This window comes from Pseudomassariella vexata, assembly GCF_002105095.1.
Source record: "Pseudomassariella vexata strain CBS 129021 chromosome Unknown BCR38scaffold_2, whole genome shotgun sequence".
Lineage (NCBI taxonomy): Eukaryota > Fungi > Ascomycota > Sordariomycetes > Amphisphaeriales > Pseudomassariaceae > Pseudomassariella > Pseudomassariella vexata.
The window spans coordinates 2,390,538-2,408,682 of record NW_024467957.1 but is presented as its reverse complement, the minus strand read 5'-3'; the positions used below and the strand labels follow the sequence as shown (position 1 = coordinate 2,408,682).

The 18,145-nt window shown below is 50.5% G+C and overlaps 6 protein-coding genes across 6 annotated transcripts; 4 read left to right on the top strand and 2 right to left on the bottom strand.

The window, feature by feature from the left end:
* Window positions 1–7,472: 7,472 nt before the first annotated feature.
* BCR38DRAFT_481310 (uncharacterized protein) lies at window positions 7,473–8,044 on the top strand (the record flags this gene model as incomplete). Its single annotated transcript, XM_040863364.1, has 2 exons — window positions 7,473–7,547; window positions 7,616–8,044. The coding sequence occupies 2 exons, from the start codon at window positions 7,473–7,475 to the stop codon at window positions 8,042–8,044; spliced, it is 504 nt and encodes a 167-aa protein (XP_040720120.1).
* A 1,661-nt stretch (window positions 8,045–9,705) lies between these two features.
* On the bottom strand, window positions 9,706–10,758 carry BCR38DRAFT_334077 (uncharacterized protein; the record flags this gene model as incomplete). Its single annotated transcript, XM_040855280.1, has 2 exons — window positions 9,706–10,529; window positions 10,662–10,758. 2 exons carry the CDS (start codon window positions 10,756–10,758, stop codon window positions 9,706–9,708), a joined length of 921 nt encoding a protein of 306 aa, XP_040720119.1.
* Window positions 10,759–10,932: 174 nt separating this feature from the next.
* BCR38DRAFT_521005 (coiled-coil domain-containing protein 55) lies at window positions 10,933–12,285 on the top strand. The gene has a single exon (XM_040865175.1). The coding sequence runs from the start codon at window positions 11,060–11,062 to the stop codon at window positions 12,266–12,268; it is 1,209 nt and encodes a 402-aa protein (XP_040720118.1). The 5' UTR covers window positions 10,933–11,059; the 3' UTR covers window positions 12,269–12,285.
* Window positions 12,286–13,043, bottom strand: BCR38DRAFT_421206 (Tim10/DDP family zinc finger-domain-containing protein). The gene is made up of 2 exons (XM_040859430.1): window positions 12,730–13,043; window positions 12,286–12,663 (listed from the first exon to the last, which is right to left on the bottom strand). Exons 1-2 carry the CDS (start codon window positions 12,811–12,813, stop codon window positions 12,505–12,507), a joined length of 243 nt encoding a protein of 80 aa, XP_040720117.1. The 5' UTR covers window positions 12,814–13,043; the 3' UTR covers window positions 12,286–12,504.
* Window positions 13,044–13,088: 45 nt separating this feature from the next.
* Window positions 13,089–14,868, top strand: BCR38DRAFT_521003 (vesicular integral-membrane protein VIP36). Its single transcript, XM_040865174.1, has 4 exons — window positions 13,089–13,408; window positions 13,480–13,574; window positions 13,634–14,718; window positions 14,788–14,868. Exons 1-3 carry the CDS (start codon window positions 13,316–13,318, stop codon window positions 14,400–14,402), a joined length of 957 nt encoding a protein of 318 aa, XP_040720116.1. The 5' UTR covers window positions 13,089–13,315; the 3' UTR covers window positions 14,403–14,718; window positions 14,788–14,868.
* A 1,803-nt stretch (window positions 14,869–16,671) lies between these two features.
* Window positions 16,672–18,059, top strand: BCR38DRAFT_334210 (kinase-like domain-containing protein; the record flags this gene model as incomplete). Its single annotated transcript, XM_040855294.1, has 4 exons — window positions 16,672–17,238; window positions 17,289–17,542; window positions 17,608–17,982; window positions 18,032–18,059. The coding sequence occupies 4 exons, from the start codon at window positions 16,672–16,674 to the stop codon at window positions 18,057–18,059; spliced, it is 1,224 nt and encodes a 407-aa protein (XP_040720115.1).
* Window positions 18,060–18,145: the final 86 nt, after the last annotated feature.

The following is an 18,145-nucleotide window of genomic DNA, read 5'->3' as shown; positions in this document are numbered from 1 at the left end:
GTTTTTACGTATCGTCGGGAGTTCTCTCCTCGTTCTTTTACTTTTCCTTTACGTAAAAGGTTCCAAATTCCTTCTATTTCTTAAAATAGTAGTTATAGGTTCCCCGTCGGTAGTATCCTTATCTAAGGGTACTAGGACGATGAATTTAACGATTCGTCCTTAGTTTAGCTTCTACTTGTGACGAGGCAGAGGCACTGCAACTTCGAATCAGGGTTACGACATTAATCTATCTCTATTAACGAATACTAAACTAAAGAAGAGAGAGGAAGAGATCTAAGTGTAAGTGCCCTTTCCTACGTTATAAGGAAAAGGGCAGCGCGTACAGGTAGAATACCTATACTAGGGTATCCCTATGCTCGTCTAGGGGCCTAGGGGCTAGGTATCGTGACCGGCGTTATATTACCCCTCCCTTCGGAAGAGGGACACTCGCGGCCCTCGAATCTTAACCGTATCCTTACTTCTTCGATCTATACCGATATTATCGGTTAATTACCTTCTAAAGCGGTATATTATCCTTAGGGTAATCAGGGTTATCGTAGCCCGCTTCAGAGGCCTTTAGCTAATATACTAGCCGTGCTAGTAGTCTAATCAATATTCTTAGGGTACTCCATATAGAATTCGCGGAGTTTAGACGCGGCGTTTTTAAATCCCCTTACGTTATATTATATATTATCCGGATCGGCGCTTAGCTAATCTACTATATACTATAGTTTATCTCGATAGAGTCGTAACGAAATAATCTTCGATACGTATTATTCGCGTTCGCTTTTAACTACTACCGATAATAGTAGTTTCTATCGTTAGCCTAGGACTAGGTTATCCGGATCTTTCTATAGGTGGTTAGCTAAGAATTAATTATAGATTTTAAGCTAGTTACGTAACTTTGACCTATATTGACGTGGGGTTAGGGACAGCTACAGTCTCAACGAGAGGTTGATGGGCAGTTACATGACGAATTTCGTCAAATTGGTGGTCGTACAAGGCGGCGAATTACGCGTGTACAGCGCTGTAGAATCTGCGGCGAGCCCGGACATAATGCGCGCACTTGTGGAAATGATGTAGCGACGTCTGAAGATAACGATTCTGAGTAGTTTCAATTGATGATAGGCGTTGTGGTTGAATTGACTTATACATTGTCGTATAAGGTCTGCCAAAGTGTGCAATTGAACCGTGGACTACGTTATTTATTAATATTATTATTATTATTAAATACGCCGTAGGCTCGAAGCCCCCGGTACCTCTGCAAGTGCTCCCTTATATCAAACCGTGCCCTAATAGCTAGACTAAATACATACGCTGCTGCGTAGGTTCGCTCTATTAGCGACTACGTTACATTCACTATAATACTATGTTAGTTCTCACCCTACTAACAAAGTCCCCCTGAGAAGATTGATCTTATCCGGGCCTGAGCGCTATCCGACCCGTCCTGAGAAGCCACCTTGTGATAGTCCCACTAACTGCTGGTTTCCCTGTCGCCGTCGCCAGGTCTCTACGGGTGTGTAGCGGCCATGGTACGATGGTGGCCCATAGGCACTCTCTCGATCCTTCTAGCAGTCCGCAAAAGAGGATTACGTGCTCTGCCCTTTCGGGGGCCTCTCCACAGCGATATAGCGGCGAGTACACGCTTAAGGCTCCTATCTTAAATAAGAAGGCTGATAGTCCTATTTTTCCGTTCCTAATCTGGCACAAGGCAGACGCCTCCGGTCGGTTTAGGCCTAAGTACTTGCCCTGTTTCGGCATTCGTATCGAAGGGCCCTCCGGCTCTTCGGCGATGGCGCGGCGCTAGCGGTCGTGTTGTGCTGCTCCGGAGAGCCACCTCTTCCCCCAGTGGTCTAGGAGGGCGACCGGGGCTTCCTTCTCCTCGCCTATCCACTCGGAGCCCTTAGCCTCCTTCTCTATAGTGTACCCCGCTGGTCTGAGCGATTATGACGCCCGCTTCCGTCTCGCCGGCGTATCCTGCCGGAGTATGTGCGACATATATTAATAAATTAGTCTCATAATACTAAACTCAGACGGTCGGTAACTATCTAGAAGTAAAAGTACCTAGAAACCCCTACGAAGAGTTTAAGCCTTTTAACGGTAGGCTAGGGAAGATACTAGACGACTATATTAGAGGAAGGTTAGTAGCGTACTATACGTAGCCATAACCTTATGACCTAACGTAGTAGAGGCCGTCTATAGACTAGTTTAATTTAGCTATAATCCTAGCCTATAGTACGAAGCCTCTGTTAACTAAGTTATATAGTACCTCCCCACTGGCCTGCTAAAGGCCTGCGGTGAACCCCTATGGGAGATCCTAGCGGATCTGGCAACAGCTAGCTTTAGGCTGGGGTACTACCCGGAGCGCTTCCGCTCAGCGAGGGTGGTTGTTATCCCTAAGCCTAATAAAACGACAGCTCAGAAGCAGACCTCTGGCGGCTGGCGCCCCATTGCCATGCTTAGCACGGTAGGGAAGGTAATAGAGACGGCGATGAGCCAGCGTATCACCAAAGTAGCTGAGGCGGCCGGCCTACTACCAAACGGCCAAATGGGTAACCGCGCTGGGAGGTCCACCGAACTGGCAATACGTATAGTTGAGGACGTGGTCTATACGGCGTGGAGACGCGGGGGCATCGCCTCGCTGCTACAGCTAGACATCAAGGGGGCATTCGATACGGTCAATTACAGACGGCTGATTTCCATATTAGCCCGGAAAGGCTACCCGGAGTGGGTTCAGGAGTGGGTACGCAGCTTCGTGGAGGATAGGACGGTACGCCTCCGGTTCGATGGCAAGAAGTCAGCGCCAATCCCCCTACGAGCTGGCGTCCCCCAGGGGTCACCGCTATCCCCGATACTGTTTATATTATACATTTCAACGCTGTACGAGGAGCTAGCGGAGCAGCACCCACTACTTTTAGTAGTCGGGTTCGCGGACGACACGAACCTGCTAAGCGTCGGCACCGATCCAGACACGACCTGCCGCCGGTTGGAGGGCGCATGGGCTACGTGTCAGCGGTGGGCAGTGAGGCACGGGATGGAGTTCGCTCCTGACAAGAGTGAGCTAATGCACTTTACTAGGGCCCGAGAGCCCTTGCCGCAAAGTATTCGCCTTGGGGACGCCACAGTGTCGCCGGTAGTCTCAGCGAGGTTCCTAGGAGTCTGGTTCGACCGCAAACTGACGTGGCACGCCCATGTTGAGCGTGTTAAAATAAAAATGGCAACTCAAAAGCTAGCCCTGACAAAGCTAGTCAATATGTCGTGGGGCTGCGATCTTATACGGGCGAGGCTGTTATATACGGTGGTTATCCGTAACGCGATCGCCTTCGGGGCGACTGCGTGGCATACTATAAGTGAGGAACCGGCAGGGCCAGCTAAGAGCCTGATGGGGATACAGAACGAGTGCCTCCGGGTAGTCTGTGGCGCCCACAAAGCGACGCCGGTTCGCCACCTGGAAGCAGAAGCAGCAATCCCGCCACTAGACCTCTATCTTAGTGCCCGGGCTGCTAAGTTTGAAGAACGGCTACGGCTTAGCGGGAAGAGAAATCTGCTTCGCAGCGCGAGCGCTAAAGCGTCACATATACTCCGGCAGGATAGGCCGGCGAAGAGGAAGCAGGCATCGCAGCTACTCCGACCGGCAGGGTACACTATGGAGAAGGAGGCCCGGGGCTCCGAGTGGATGAGTGAGGAAAAGGATGTCCCGGCTGCCCTCCTCGGCCACTGGAGGAAGAGATGGCTCACCGGAGCAGAGCATCACGATCGCCAGCGACGCGCTATCGCTGAGGAACCGGAGGGCCCTTCGATGCAGATACCGAAAGGGGGCAGGTATTTCGGCCTGAACCGACTGGAGGCGTCTACGCTGTGCCAGATCAGGACGGAAAAAATAGGACTAGCAGCCTTCTTATTCAAGACAGGGGCTTTTGGCGTGTACTCGCCGCTATGCCGCTGTGGCGACGTCCCTGAGACGTCAGAGCACGTAATCCTCTTTTGCGGGCTGTTGGAAGGACCGAGGGAACGATTACGGGCCGCTATCGCACCACGGCCACTACACTCTCGCAGAGACCTCGCAACGGCATCAGGAGAACCAGTAGTTAGTGAGACTATTGTAAGGTGGCTGCTAGGGACGGGTCGGACAGCTTCAAGGCCCAGATAGCATCGATCTTCTCAGGGGGGACTTTGTTGGTAGGTTGAGAACCAACATAGTATGGTAGTGAACGCAACGCAGTCGCCAATAGGGCGAACCGACGACGCAGCGTATGTATTTAGTCCAGCCATTAGGGCACGGTTTGACATACGGGAGTACTAGTAGAGGTACCGGGGGCTTCGAGCCTACGGCGTATTTAATAATAATAATAATATATAGTACCTATCTAGTACGAAAAACTTTATAATCGAATACGGAAGGTCCTGCGGTAAGATTCTAGAAGGACCTAAGTGTTAGGATAGCCCCTAGCCCCGTAACCTCGTAGTATTAAGTAATTCGTCCTTTAGCGATTATACCAACTGGAAGTCTACTATAGGATACATTATTAAGCTCTTTATCAGACCGGTAGCTTAGCCATCTAGTAAATAAGATACGGTAGTTACCTCAAGTACGGAGGCCGAGCTTAAGGGGTTAGCGGCTACCTTTAAAGAAGCTATAGCCCTTAAGAGATTACTTTACTAAGTAAGCATCGATCTACATAAAGAGTTAACGATCAAGGCCGTTAAAAATAAATAGACTAGTTAGTCGGCTTATTATGGAAGAAACGGCTAAATTACAGACGAAGCTAAGGTATATCGATATTTATAATACTAGAAATATCGGAGAGGCACTATAGACTTAACTTACTAGAAGTTAGCCGACGTAGTCGCCGATGGATTCACTAAGGCCTTAAGGCCCTAGCAGTACTAACGATTCCTTTAGATACTGAATCTAGTGCCGTCGCCACCGGAGATACGGCCAGTAAAGGGGAGGGGACGATCACTCACGGCGGGGTGGGGGAAGGTCGACTGGAGACGGGCCCGGCGGCGCTCCTGCCACTCGTAGTATCGGTTCTCGTTTTCGGTCTGGAATTACAAAAGTCAGAAGGGGATTGAGCAGATACTCCCGGGAAAAGCTTGCGGTACGGTGTTCTGAGAGCCCACCCGGCCGAAGTGGCTGCGTAGGGACTTTTCGCAGGTGAGGAAGGCCTCCACCAGGCGATAGCACGCCACAACAACGGCGATCCGAGGACAACGGGTATGAACAAAAGAAGCGTCGTCGCCACCTGGGGCGCCACCCCCATCCAACAGAGAAAAGAAGGAGTGGGCTAGGATCCAGCTACGCTACTGTTACAGCTACGACCCTCTGATCACTTGAATAATAAAGAAGAGACACCATCAATTAGTCCTAGATACAATCCTTTTGAAATTATTTCCCGACTTTCCCTCTTATTTTGCCCTTTCTCCTAAATTATATAGCAGAAGTACGGGTTAAAGGAGAAACAGCAAATTACCTTCTAAACCTTGAAAACTCCTTTTCGTATATGGCCGGCACACAAGGTGCGGCCCTAAGGGGTGTGTTAGACCTTCAAGGCTACTACACCAAGACTGCCAATCTCGGAAGGATATATGGCCACGTACCGTACGTTATGGGCCAACATGACCACCACCTATCGAACCACATAAGTCCTGCCTGTAGGACAGGCATCGTTCATTCCTATCTATATAAGGCTCTAAAGGCCACCGTTCACTTGCGGGACTCTCCAGAGATCATGACACTTTCAATACAGGACCATTCGCCCACAATCCAATACCAAGCTACGGTGCTTACTTACCTCTGCTCTACATCAATACAATAAACTACACTTAAGCCTTATACTAAGAATATACCTTGCATTGGACTTTTCACATTTGTATTGATCCTGCTTTCAATCAACAGCGGCTTCAACTACTATCCGACAGGTAACTCGAAAAAGAAGCCTAGTCCTTCGCCTTACCCCTAATAGATACTAGGCCACATCAAGTACTACCAGAGCTGTCCAAGCTACACGGTAGAGAAAACTTTGACGAATAGTTATTCGAGGCTAGGGGCAAGATCGCCGTCGACGGCGCGGCCATAGGCAGTAAGGAAGCCCAATTCCACTACCTATACGCCAGCGCGGACAAGTACGTTAAGCCGAAGCTGTTGCCCTACGCACGCCGTGCATAGCAGACCGACAACTACGGTATCAACGAGTATATTAAGCACCTTAGAACTATTCAATGACCCTAACAAGGTGAAAAAGGCTGGTCAACGCCTAACCAAGATACGACAGGGCGCATCCACCCCCGCGGTATACCTACCCTCCTTCGACGAAGTCCTCTACCAAGCCGAAGCTGACGTATAACCAGATGCCGCAAAGATTATCCTATTAGCCGCCTCCTAAAATACAGCTAAACAAGCCAAGCTAGTAGGCAAGGAAAAGCCGGTAAGATACGACGAGTTTTGCAATTTTCTTCGGTATCAGGAGACAGCATTTGTTACCGAAGCCGTAGGTGTGACCGCTAGCGACCATATAGACATCGATATGAATACTCCGATAGCGAGCAAGTGACAGCGAAAGCGATGGTTTGGTGAGAGGAAGTACAGCCAGCATAGCTCTCCAGACCATTTCCAGAGCTACCACAGCCGAAGTAACGACACGAAGAAAGTGCGGTTCCATCACATACGCACCGCGGGAGGAGCAAATCACCGGCTATAGATCAGTGCAGTATATTTAAACCTGTTAATAGCCAGCCGCGAATACCGCCCCTTCCCCAGTGTAGGACCACTGTAACAGGTAATAGACACTCTACGGAGCGCGGCAGTAGCCTAGGAGGATAGCAAAGAGGGTGATACCATAGGGCTAGGCCCCTATAGGTCCATATAGGCCTTGAGAGCCCATATCCTATACATAAATACCGCAGCCCAAGCTACGGTACTTACTTACCTCTGCTCTGTATCAATACAACAATCTACACTTGAGCCTTGCACTGTGCCCCTCACACGTGCGTTATATATATCAATTACAGTATAAACCATTATAGATATTCTAATCGCCCTTGAAACCTAGGCCGTAGTCTGCTATGTGTATATGAAGGCGAGTGATCAATAGCTAATTAAGTTCTTGTACTATATGATTGGCTCTTAGCCGCCTTAAAAATTAATATGCCGTGTTAGGTCGATGTTGCCAAGGACCCTTCGCAGCTGGCCAACCACTTTTTAGCTCCTGATGCCCATGCAAGGCAGATCCTTCGGCAATGTACGTCATATAAGACCCCACTGCAGTATTGTCACGGAACAAGGCATTGATGAAGGCTTAAGTTTCATGACAGCGCAGGATGGCGATCATCTTTTCTCTCAAAATTGTCGAAAACCCTCGACTCTAACAAGCTAAATTTTATCCCAGACATCAAGCAACGCCAGAGTTGAGGCCGAAGCCCCTACGTGTCTCAAGCTTCGCTCAGCAAAGCGACACTCAAGATTCGTCTTGTACTTTCAGACCTCCACAGCAATGGCCGAACCCGGGCCAAAGGAGGAGGGGCTCGTTGAGAATGTCAAGAAGGGAAAAATCGGTGCCAAAGACAAGGTATAACTTACCTGCATAGACAATGCCAGCCAGATTCCGGGCAATGCCTGCTAATCCGACCGCGCTAGCTCATGAAAGACCTCACGGCTAAACTTGAAGAGTCCAAGAATCTGGAAGAAAAATCTCTAGACCTCCGTAAGAAGGCCGAGGAACTGGAAAAGGAACATCCCGAAGAGGCGGAGAAGATGCGGGCCGAAGCCGGGGAACTGGAGCAGAAGGCTAAGAAGCTGATCCGCATGGCCCAGCGCATGCAAAGCGGTGTCTTCCAGGGTGGTGCGGCCGGTGCGGGCATCGGTGCTGGTGTAGCTGGTGGACTCGGCACTCTCGTGGGGTCCATCGTCGGTGGCGTTACCGCCATACCCACCACTGCCGTCGGCTTGCTGGTCGGGGCCGGCACCGGCGCCATTCACGGTCCTTGGGTCAAACTCGTCGATGATACCGTCAAGGAAGAGGAGGCTGAAGCACAAAAAGGCGGAGAGAAGTCCGATGCCGAATGACCAGTCGCCGGAACCGTATGATTGCATGAGGTGGCTATGGATCGTCTAATTAGTATGTAGGATACGTATACAATGTATTGGACATATTACTCTTATATCACATACGGCTGACTAGTGTGTCTATGTTGTGTATGTCCTACCTCCTCCTAGTACTGTCAGTGTCGTTGTGTATTAAGACTCGATCTACTGTGATATTCTAGGACGGATTTAGCTCTCCTGATCGTAGCCTGTGTTAGATCGATCTCGACTGTATGATAATCACCTGGAGGGCAAAAAGAGCCACGCCGTTCCCAAGCCCGCACAATATGAGGTTAGTAAAATAGAAGATCATTATCGCCACCGCTAGTATTACTCACAATATAAAAAGTATACAGAGGACTAGACCGGATTTGTAGCTATTTCACGGACTATATTGACGTTCACAGTGGTTACTTACATCATTTCCTTGTACTGCAAGCTGCGTTTCAAGTTGAAACGAGTCTGAGTTGATGGATCCGATGCACAAAAAGGTGCTGCTCTCCATACGTCTTCCTAGGAGCAAGAGTACGACTACAAAGGGGGCCAAGATAGAAAGACAATTTACTGTCAATGAAATCTTCTTCCTGTATGGTTGTGTTGTCAAGCGTTGTATATTTCAAGGCTAACGTGATTCAGACTGCTATAATCATTTTGAGGACTCATAAGTGTCTAAGATAAAGGCACAAAAATTCCGCGTAGCTATGAGCAGCTACGATGCGCAGTATAACACTAGAAAAGGCATGACTATATACGTCGCGGATATGTGTATATGCGCTGCTATTTACAACGTCTTGAGGATGGTGGATCTGTATTGCCAGCGGTAGACGGATCAGAAAGATCAACATCTCCATGTGTACACGCGTGGATGTGTTGGGGACTAGCACTACTTTACGAGAAAGTCTGGGAGTGACCGACTACGTGACACGGTAGACGAGACTTCGATCATATTGGCCACACGCAAGAAATCGGTGCGATTGGCCATGGCTGTGCGGATATGTAGTAGTAGGGTAAGGAAAAGACAGACAGGGACAGGGCATATGTGGAGGAAGCGACGTACCGATGCTCTGTTATATGGAAGTCGGATCGATTAGTTTGAAAAGTTCCAATCAAATTAGAACTGGTATAATTCACTGGCTCGTCTACGATAACTAGTATTTAATACAATTATCGTACTATCGCAGGACGGGCGACCGTCGATAGCCTGGGTCCTGGTGGGACCTAGTCCAAAAGGTCCCGAGCATTGTATCATGACGTTTCCTTTCATCCATCAACTCTCACTTGAGGCCACCGAAAGGGCCACCGCCTAGGTAATATCCTACCAGTATGAGCCCAAATGACGACACCCATTACCTTTACGCATACCCCTGAGCTTGTAGCCGGGCGCCCTCATACCCTCAGACACAAGGCCAGGTCGCAGAGGCAACCCCTACACGTCGTATGCCCTTGTAAAAGCTGGTAGGCTCAGGTTCTCATCAGTATTGAAATGAATCAAACTGGGCAAATGTCCGTGCATAAGTTGACCCCACCAAGTGCCTCCTATTCCCTTCTCCCCATACTCTTGCCATCCTACCAACGTCTATCACCCTCAAAAGTGTCGCCCTCTGCGAGGAATATGTGGTTCGCTTACCATGCAATATCATTCACTAGTTGGCCTTTGGCCGGGTATACGCCCATAACTCATCAATAATCTGAAAAACTGCCGTCACATCTCGCATGACGGTTTCGTCAAGTTGGTGGCCAGACTTTTGTTGCATTTTGTCCGGATGCCATCGAACCCTCTCCTCCTTCAACTTGGCCAGAAACGGAGCCTCGCCAATTTCCTTGGGGTCCAAACAATGGATGAAGAAGTCTCTGACATCTTCACCGTTGATGTCCTCCCTGCGCCGAGTTTTGACAGGCCAATTCATGCTCGCGGAAGTCCCATCCCAGTTGGACCAAGTCTTAACATAATCATTCCATCTTGTCTGCCAGCTCTTCCGCGACCGTCTTGCCTCGCCCCTGCGCAGGCTCTCCTCCATATCCCTGTGCAATCTGGCATCGTCATCTTCCGTGTCTCTGGTGCGCCGATGGGATTCTCGTTGCGTCTTTTCCTCGTCCTTGCGGGCCCGCTCCTCGAGTAGCCCTTGGTGTGTTTTCTCCCACATCTTACACCGTACGTACGCTGCATACTCGTCGTCCGTCATTTTCTCCAACTCGCCGCTAGGACCGGGCTTTGCGTTGGAGTAGACATGAAGAGGCTGGCCATATACGCCCTGCCAGTATGCAGCACCCTCGTCATCCGCCATGGCATCGAAGAGTGATTCACGAAAAGCAGCATCGGGATCCAAAGGCGGAGGCTCATAGGGATTAGGTGGGGTTGAGGAGCGAGAGTGTCGCCGCTTGTGCCGATGACGATGGTGGCATCTCCTACGATGATGGCGGTGGGAAGACGGTTCAGGTTCGCGTTCGGCCTTATCATCGACGTCATCTCCATATCCATGTCTATTGCGATGTCGATGGGAATGGTGAGAGCAGGAGCATTTAGACTTGAAGCGGAATCTGGAAGATTTGCGCCTCGCAGACTTGCCTGCCTCGTCGGTTGGGACTCTTGGCTCCTTACCGCAAACGTCATCTACGCTTGAGTGCGGCTGTGTCCCCTTCGGATTGATGGATGAGAGAACATGGCGCCGCCTCGGCGACAACGGTTGGTTTGTCATTGTATCCGTTGTATGATCATTGCTTGCTGAGAGTGCGCATGTGGAGTTTTGAAGTCTGGCAATCGCAGGACCCTTGAATATGATAAGCCTTGCTGTAACCGTTATCGATAACTGTAAATTGGAGGCAATGGCCCCTATGTGGCTGGTTGCCTACTCAAGACACCACCTTACTTCGCCACAACAATCTGAGCCTCCAAGCGCGACTCAGAAATGAACGATTTGGTCAAAACTACTATTCCATCGTCATAGACGAAAGCCTAAGTTTACACAGGTATCAAAATCGGGACTTACGTCAGTGAACATGAGTAATCCGCTATCTTGCGGTCTCAATTTGACCAAAAAGTCGGCGACCAAACCCGCGCTGGCCAAGAGGAATCCCATTTTTGGAGGCGATGACGACTCAGACGACGATGCTCGCGCATTATTCGAGGGATTACAGACTGCAAAAATTACGGAACTGGACGATTACACCTCGCAATCGACTGGGTTACAGCCGAGCAATAAACCTTCATTGAAATCAAAGAAGACGGTACGACCATCCCAAGCGCCCAGTAAGTCCAAGAAACCCCAGATCTCCGTGTATGGGGATTTATCTAGCTCTCTGGAGTCGCGCAAGCACCAAGAAAAGGCGGAAGAGCTCGACCCCTCTATATACGATTATGATGCGGTCTACGACTCTCTGAAACCCGAGAAGAAGGCCGCGCCTGAGGATGTGGAGAGGCGGCCCAAGTACATGACCAACCTGATCGCATCGGCAGCCACGCGCAAGCGAGACTCCCTCATTGCCGAGGAGAAAAAGATCGCGCGGGAGCGGGAAGAAGAAGGTGAAGAGTTCGCCGATAAGGAGAAATTCGTCACCGAAGCATATAAAAAGCAACAAGAAGAAAACCGGCGGGTAGAAGCGGAAGAACGCAGAAGAGAAGATGCGGAGGCAAAGAAGAACCAGGGCAGGGGTATGACGGCGTTCTACGCAGACTTGCTGGAAAAGGGAGACGAAAGGCATGCTGAAGTCATGAAGGCCGCTCAAGGCCGTGTAAAGTGTGACCCCCAGATGGACGAAGCACCACCAGAAAAGGCCAAGACGGATGCGGATGTGGCCAGGGAAATCAACGAAAAGGGTGGATCTATTGCTCTCAACGAGGACGGTCAAGTCGTGGACAAGCGGGAGTTGCTGAAAGGTGGTCTCAATGTTATTGCGAAGAAGAGACCATATGTCCGGAAAGACCATGGTGTCGCGTCGGATCGCCGCGGCGACGGGGATCGGCCGGTAATCTTCGTCGGAGCGGGAGGCGGCAAGAATGCCATGCGCGAACGACAGTCGCGCATGTTGGAAGCGCAGCTAGAGCAATCGCTTAAGAGATCGCTCGAAGCCGAGGAGGAGGAGAGACAAAAAGTTGAGCGCGCTACTAAAAGCAGAAAAACTGAGACAGACATTTCGAGCGCGAAAGAGCGATACCTCGCGCGTAAGAGGAAAGTCGAAGAAGCTAAAAAGAAAGGTCTTGTAGAATAGCCCTGAGTAGAATATATTCCTAGTGCTCCTTTCAGAATCGTCTCGGGCCGTCAGTGCAGTACTCAAGTTCACAACCTGTAGTGTCGTACTTTATATTCCCAACACTGTATGTTGTTACCCTTTTTGCAATGCCTGACCATGATTGTATGCCGTACACTCCCTGTAATATACAATGATCGATGGAGATTTATGTTTTGGTTTATCTACCTCGCCCCTGCATCGAAGTTGTGTGTGCATTATTGTTCCCGCTGCAACCGCTTGATATATGTTGTGCTGACTTGGTTCCATGCTGACATGTACTTCTCCATGCACTGGGTGAAACAGATCTGCTCGCCGCTGGATAATGAGGACCCCGGCTTCGGTATACATTTCTGGAAGCAGTGCTCATTGACTTTCTAAAAGAGATATCAATAATGGAACGACGATGAACCCAGATCCTTGTGGCGCACTATGCTTCATACCTCGATCAACTCTCTGGCGTTGTTCATCGCATATTGCGTGCGGACTTGCTTGATGACCTCGGCTTTGACACTTTCGGAATTCATGTTGTTTGTTGTTGACGATATGGTTTCCACATGCGAATGCAGGGGAGATTTTAGTGAATGCAGTCGTAGCACTTGATGGAGCGCGATTCGGCGGGGGGCTTGCTGTGACGACTCGGAAACTTTCTGGTTGAGCTTCTAGGCATTCAATATCACAGGTGTTTGATGGTTTGCTTTAGGGCTGCTGTGGCTGTGTTGACCCGCAACCGTGGCTGATGATTCTCCACTATAAATCGATCGGCTCAATGCTGCAACGTGCAGACACACCCAAAAAAAGCCGTACAGACAAGGGTCGTAGCTCGGGGTCTACCTGAATGTAGTTTGTGAGACAAGCTCTCGCCAGCTGGCCAGATTATTTGCCTACGCACGAGACGCCTTACGACACAATCTCTCGACCACTTGAGCAGCACGGGAGACTTGGGCTCAACGGCAGCCCTCCCTTTTTAATATTACTTGGGTTTATTCTTCTCGTTTCTCCTTGCATTCCCTTCCACAAGAGGCAACCATGAGGTGGACAACGCTGCCGGCCCTGTGGCTGGCCGCAACCAATGCCTGGGCTGCCAGCCCCGATGAGGAGGGATCCGTTAGGAGCATTTCGGTCAGTCCTCACCACCAACCTGCTGATATCCAGGCCGACTTTATTACTGACAGATTGGGCTCTTGTTGCAGCTGCGAACACACACCCTGGTGCAGCCTTACCTCGACTCGGACATGCAAAGTCGGTGGTATGATTTTGGAGGTGACACCATTATCCGAACAGATTCGTACGCTCGCATGGCTTTCCTGGGAAGCGTGGGAATTAAAAGGCTTACTTTGTCGCCAGATATATCCGTTTGTCATCGGACCGGCCTTCGCAGAGTGGCTGGTTATTCTCTCGCGTGCCCCTAACTGCCACTAATTGGGAAATTGAGGTTGAGTTCAAGATCCACGGCAAAAATCAGCTCTACGGCGACGGGTTCGCCATGTGGCTCACCAAAGAGCGCGGCAAGATGGGCTCAGTTTTTGGTCACAGTGACAACTTTGAGGGTCTCGGTATCTTCTTTGATACTTACAAAAACAACCGCCCAGGTGTGGTCTTCCCCTATGTCATGGCCATGTACGGGGACGGCAAGACGAGCTACAACAAGGACAATGATGGCAAGGATACCGAGTTTGCCGGCTGCTCGGCCCGTGGCATTCGACACGCCAGCGTGCCTACCAAGTTCAAGTTGACCTATTTCCAAGATAAGCAGTTGAAGTTGGAGCTTCAGTTCAAGTCGGAGGGCGAGTGGACCCTCTGCTTCGAGACCAGCGAGCCCCCTCAGATTCCCTCGGTCACATACCTTGGTTTCAGCGCCGAAACGGGCGAGCTCAGTGACAACCACGACATCGTCTCGGTCAATGCGAGGAACCTATACACTGGTGGCGGTGGCGGTGGCGGGAACAAAGCTGCCCCTGGCGGCAAGAACAGGAAGAACAAGAACAAGAAGAATAAGAAGAGCGGAGGCTGGGGTTGGTTCCTCTTCAAGATTGTCATGTTTGGACTGGTTGTTGGGGGTGGGTATGCTGGCTACACGGCTTACAGAACGAACAAGAGGAGAAATCGATTTTGAGCTGCAATTATTTGATGTATTAAGTGCAGGAGTGGGGGATAGGAGTGGGACATGCCCGAGACGAGAGGAATCATCCGTATATGTCATCTACGTTGAAGGCGTCGGCCTTATTGTGTGTGTATTTCGTGAGGTCACAAGGATGGCAGACACGGAACGGAGTGTATAATATGAACCAATACACGGAAATCCACGACCTGAAGATCTCCCCGAGGGCGGTATCTTGAATCCTCATCTCTGGTTACACACAGCTAGGGATATTCAGTGACTGGCTAGCTCTGTTATCTAGCCCATAGAAACGGTTTGATCTGGCAGACTACTGGATGAGAAAAGAGAGATGAGTCTCGAATAGATAAGGAATGCAAGGTAAGGAAGTGAACGTGCTCACATTATAAAATCTAAACAACTTAATAAGCGGAATCCTGCGACTACGAGGACTACTATCAATCATGGCACTTGCGCCTTTACGATGCCGGAGTGGCCCACAGCTAAAGCAGATTCGGTTGCGAAATCAAGGCAAGCGCCTGTCTCATGAGAGTAAGTTTCCTGTTGGATTTGATTTCCAGTAATAAGTGTCACAGTGGAATGATTGAGAACATAACAGTTAATAAAGGGTCCAGTATAAATCCCAAGCTTCGGACCCAATCTGGGAAGGCTAACAACGAAGAAAAAGAGGTGACTTGAAATCACGGATATCGGGTGAATTACCCCACATAACTGCCCTTTCGCAGTGAAGATCAACTGAATCAAACCTACAGGTGACCACGACAGCGCAACCCCCTTCGAAGGTTAGGGGAGGATGGATTGGCATTGTTGACTGCAACTTAAGTATGCTGCGGGTATACACAATGGACAAGAGGTCCTGATCAAGAGAAGACCAAAAATCTTGGGCCTGCACTTAACCCCAATCTTTGTTTGGTAAGGGGTCACTAGCCTACGTAGATCTCTCCAAGCTTTAGCACAGACAGGGTGAGGTGATCCGCTTGGGGGAGAGAGTCAAGAGGTTTCTCCCCAATGCTCTCGAACTTCCCTTGCACACACCTTGCATGCGGTGCGGTGTATGGAGAGAAAGATCTGCATTGAGTATGCGCCTTTTTATTAGCTCTGTAACAGTCGCCTTTGCACCTCTCAGCTGGAAGTCGTCATACCCCAACCCTTTGACCACTAAGGCCACCTTGGAACTGCTTGGGAGCTAGCTGAGCCGTCTTCTTTGGACGCAAAAACCCCACCTTTCCAATCCAGCCCAGCCCAGCCGCCTCGCTCACTCAGTGTCGCCAACATGCCTTGCTTTACTTGAACCCCCCAAGCTTCGGGCTTTTCCATTAAATTAGTTTGAATATTCAGTAGTCCTCCACCTTGGCAACTTTTACAGGCCCTATCAGAAACTGTCAGAAACTGGGGCTGCAGTGTCTCGATCGGTCGCAATTGTACATCAATCTATCCGCCTTACCTATACCTCCTCGACAACGACCGCCCAGGACAACACAGCAGCTCTTCTACCGAATCTGACAGGCCCAATTCCTGGCTCGCATTCCTTGCAGAAAGAGGACAAGGAGACGACGGCTGCTGAGCTCGCCTTATGAAGACAACGGCCCGCTCTTTTGTACCACAGAGACTGTTGCTGGAAACGATTGGGCCACCTCTTCGATCCTAACGTTGCAGACTCGCCGTCCAAGTCTAGTCTACTTCACGCCGCAAAAATCGCCTCTGGCTACTTATCCAGTAGTGGTTGCGCTTCACTTCTTAATTCCGCCTCCTTCGTCCCCCCCGCTGGCAGCGTTGACTGGAACGTGCCAGCTCTGAGCCTATCCTACTCTCCTGCCACCGTCAAAGACTTACTACCAAAGAGAGACCGAAGACGACCGACTGCTAAATCATCCAGAGAGGAACATACAAGACTACGACGCCAAGTCTCCAATTGACTTTTCTTTGTGCTGGTCTAACTAACCTCTCTTCCTTCCTCCCCCGCACAAATCGACTGTCTCGAGGGTCCGGCCCCTCCATTTCCCTACCCAGTATATCATATGCCGACTCTAGGATTCCTCAAGAAAAAGCGGACGAGGGAGGACAAGCCAGATCCCTCTAGTCAGCCGTCGAGTCCGATCACGCCGATAACCCCTCAATATCCAAGACTTTCGACAACGCGCTCAGTACCACCTCAACCCAGGCCCGCACCCCTAGCGCCCACAATCACACGCAATCGTCATCGTCAGGCCATCAGTCTGGAACCCAAGAAACACAGACACCAGCTCCGGCTGGTGGAGGGCAACCAATGAATACCTTAACGAGCCACCAACAACAACAACCCTATGGGATCCAACCTACACCCAGTCCCGGCCAGGTCGTACCGAGCATCAACAACCTCATTAACCCGCCACCGCAGCAGCTTGACGGCTCAGCACAGTCCTTCGCAACTCCCCCGAACGCGGCTCATCATGGCCCATCACAGCATCCAGCGCAAACACACCAGCCACACCAGCCGCACCCGCAGCATCCACAGCACCAGGCACAACCCTCGGATGTCAGGGTGACCAAGGGCAAATACTCGCTCGGTGACTTCGACATGCTACGAACGCTGGGGACAGGCAGCTTTGGGCGCGTTCACCTGGTCCAGTCAAAACATAATCAGAGGTTCTATGCCGTCAAGGTGTTGAAGAAGGCGCAAGTCGTCAAGATGAAGCAAGTCGAGCACACCAATGACGAGCGGCGCATGCTCGGGGAAGTTAAGCACCCTTTCCTCATTACGTTATGGGGAACATTTCAGGACCCAAGGAATTTGTACATGGTCATGGACTTTGTCGAGGGTGGCGAGTTGTTCTCATTGCTGAGAAAATCTGGCGTAAGTTAGCCTCCTGGAATGTAAATGGCCGTCTAGCTGATGGCCGCTAGCGATTCCCCAACCCCGTGGCCAAGTTCTACGCCGCCGAGGTGACTTTAGCGCTAGAATACCTGCACTCGAGAAACATCATTTATCGAGATCTGAAGCCTGAAAACCTCCTGCTTGACCGGCACGGACATCTCAAAATTACGGATTTTGGGTTTGCGAAGCGTGTACCCGACAAGACGTGGACGCTATGTGGCACGCCCGACTATCTGGCGCCCGAGGTGGTTTCCAACAAGGGCTACAACAAATCAGTGGACTGGTGAGTCTCGGCTACTATGGCACCCAAGGGAGTCACGATGGAGGCGGCTTCTGACATGAACCCAGGTGGTCATTGGGCATCTTGATCTACGAAATGCTCTGTGGCTACACGCCCTTCTGGGATAGCGGATCGCCCATGAAGATTTACGAAAACATCTTAAGGGGCAAGGTCAAGTATCCGCAGTACGTCAACCCCGACGCGCAAGACCTGCTAGAACGGCTCATCACGGCGGACTTGACGAAGCGACTCGGCAACCTGTACGGAGGATCGCAAGACGTAAAGAGTCACGCTTGGTTCGCTGAAGTCACGTGGGATCGTTTATCGCGGAAGGACATTGATGCGCCGTATACGCCGCCCGTCCGCGCTGGCGCCGGGGACGCGAGCCAGTTTGACAAGTATCCCGAGGAGACGGAGAAGTATGGCGCACCGGGTTCTGACGAGTAAGTTGGCATGTACAATGGGGGACTGGGCACTGCTGACAAGGGGCAGGTATGGTCACATGTTTGTTGACTTTTGAAGGAAGCGCGTTTCGAGGCTGGCTCTGAACAAATGAAGGAGTTTACGGCAATTACCTTTGTCAGAGTTGCGAATCATGCTGGTCCG

Coding starts and splice junctions, on each gene's coding strand:
- BCR38DRAFT_421206 (XM_040859430.1), bottom strand. CDS start 12,813: ATGAATTCCGAAAGTGTCAAAGCCGAGGTCATCAAGCAAGTCCGCACG. Junction 12,664..12,729: donor ACGCCAGAGAGTTGATCGAG/GTATGAAGCATA, acceptor TATCTCTTTTAG/AAAGTCAATGAGCACTGCTT.
- BCR38DRAFT_521003 (XM_040865174.1), top strand. CDS start 13,316: ATGAGGTGGACAACGCTGCCGGCCCTGTGGCTGGCCGCAACCAATGCC. Junction 13,409..13,479: donor GATCCGTTAGGAGCATTTCG/GTCAGTCCTCAC, acceptor CTCTTGTTGCAG/CTGCGAACACACACCCTGGT. Junction 13,575..13,633: donor ACCATTATCCGAACAGATTC/GTACGCTCGCAT, acceptor CTTTGTCGCCAG/ATATATCCGTTTGTCATCGG.
- BCR38DRAFT_521005 (XM_040865175.1), top strand. CDS start 11,060: ATGAGTAATCCGCTATCTTGCGGTCTCAATTTGACCAAAAAGTCGGCG.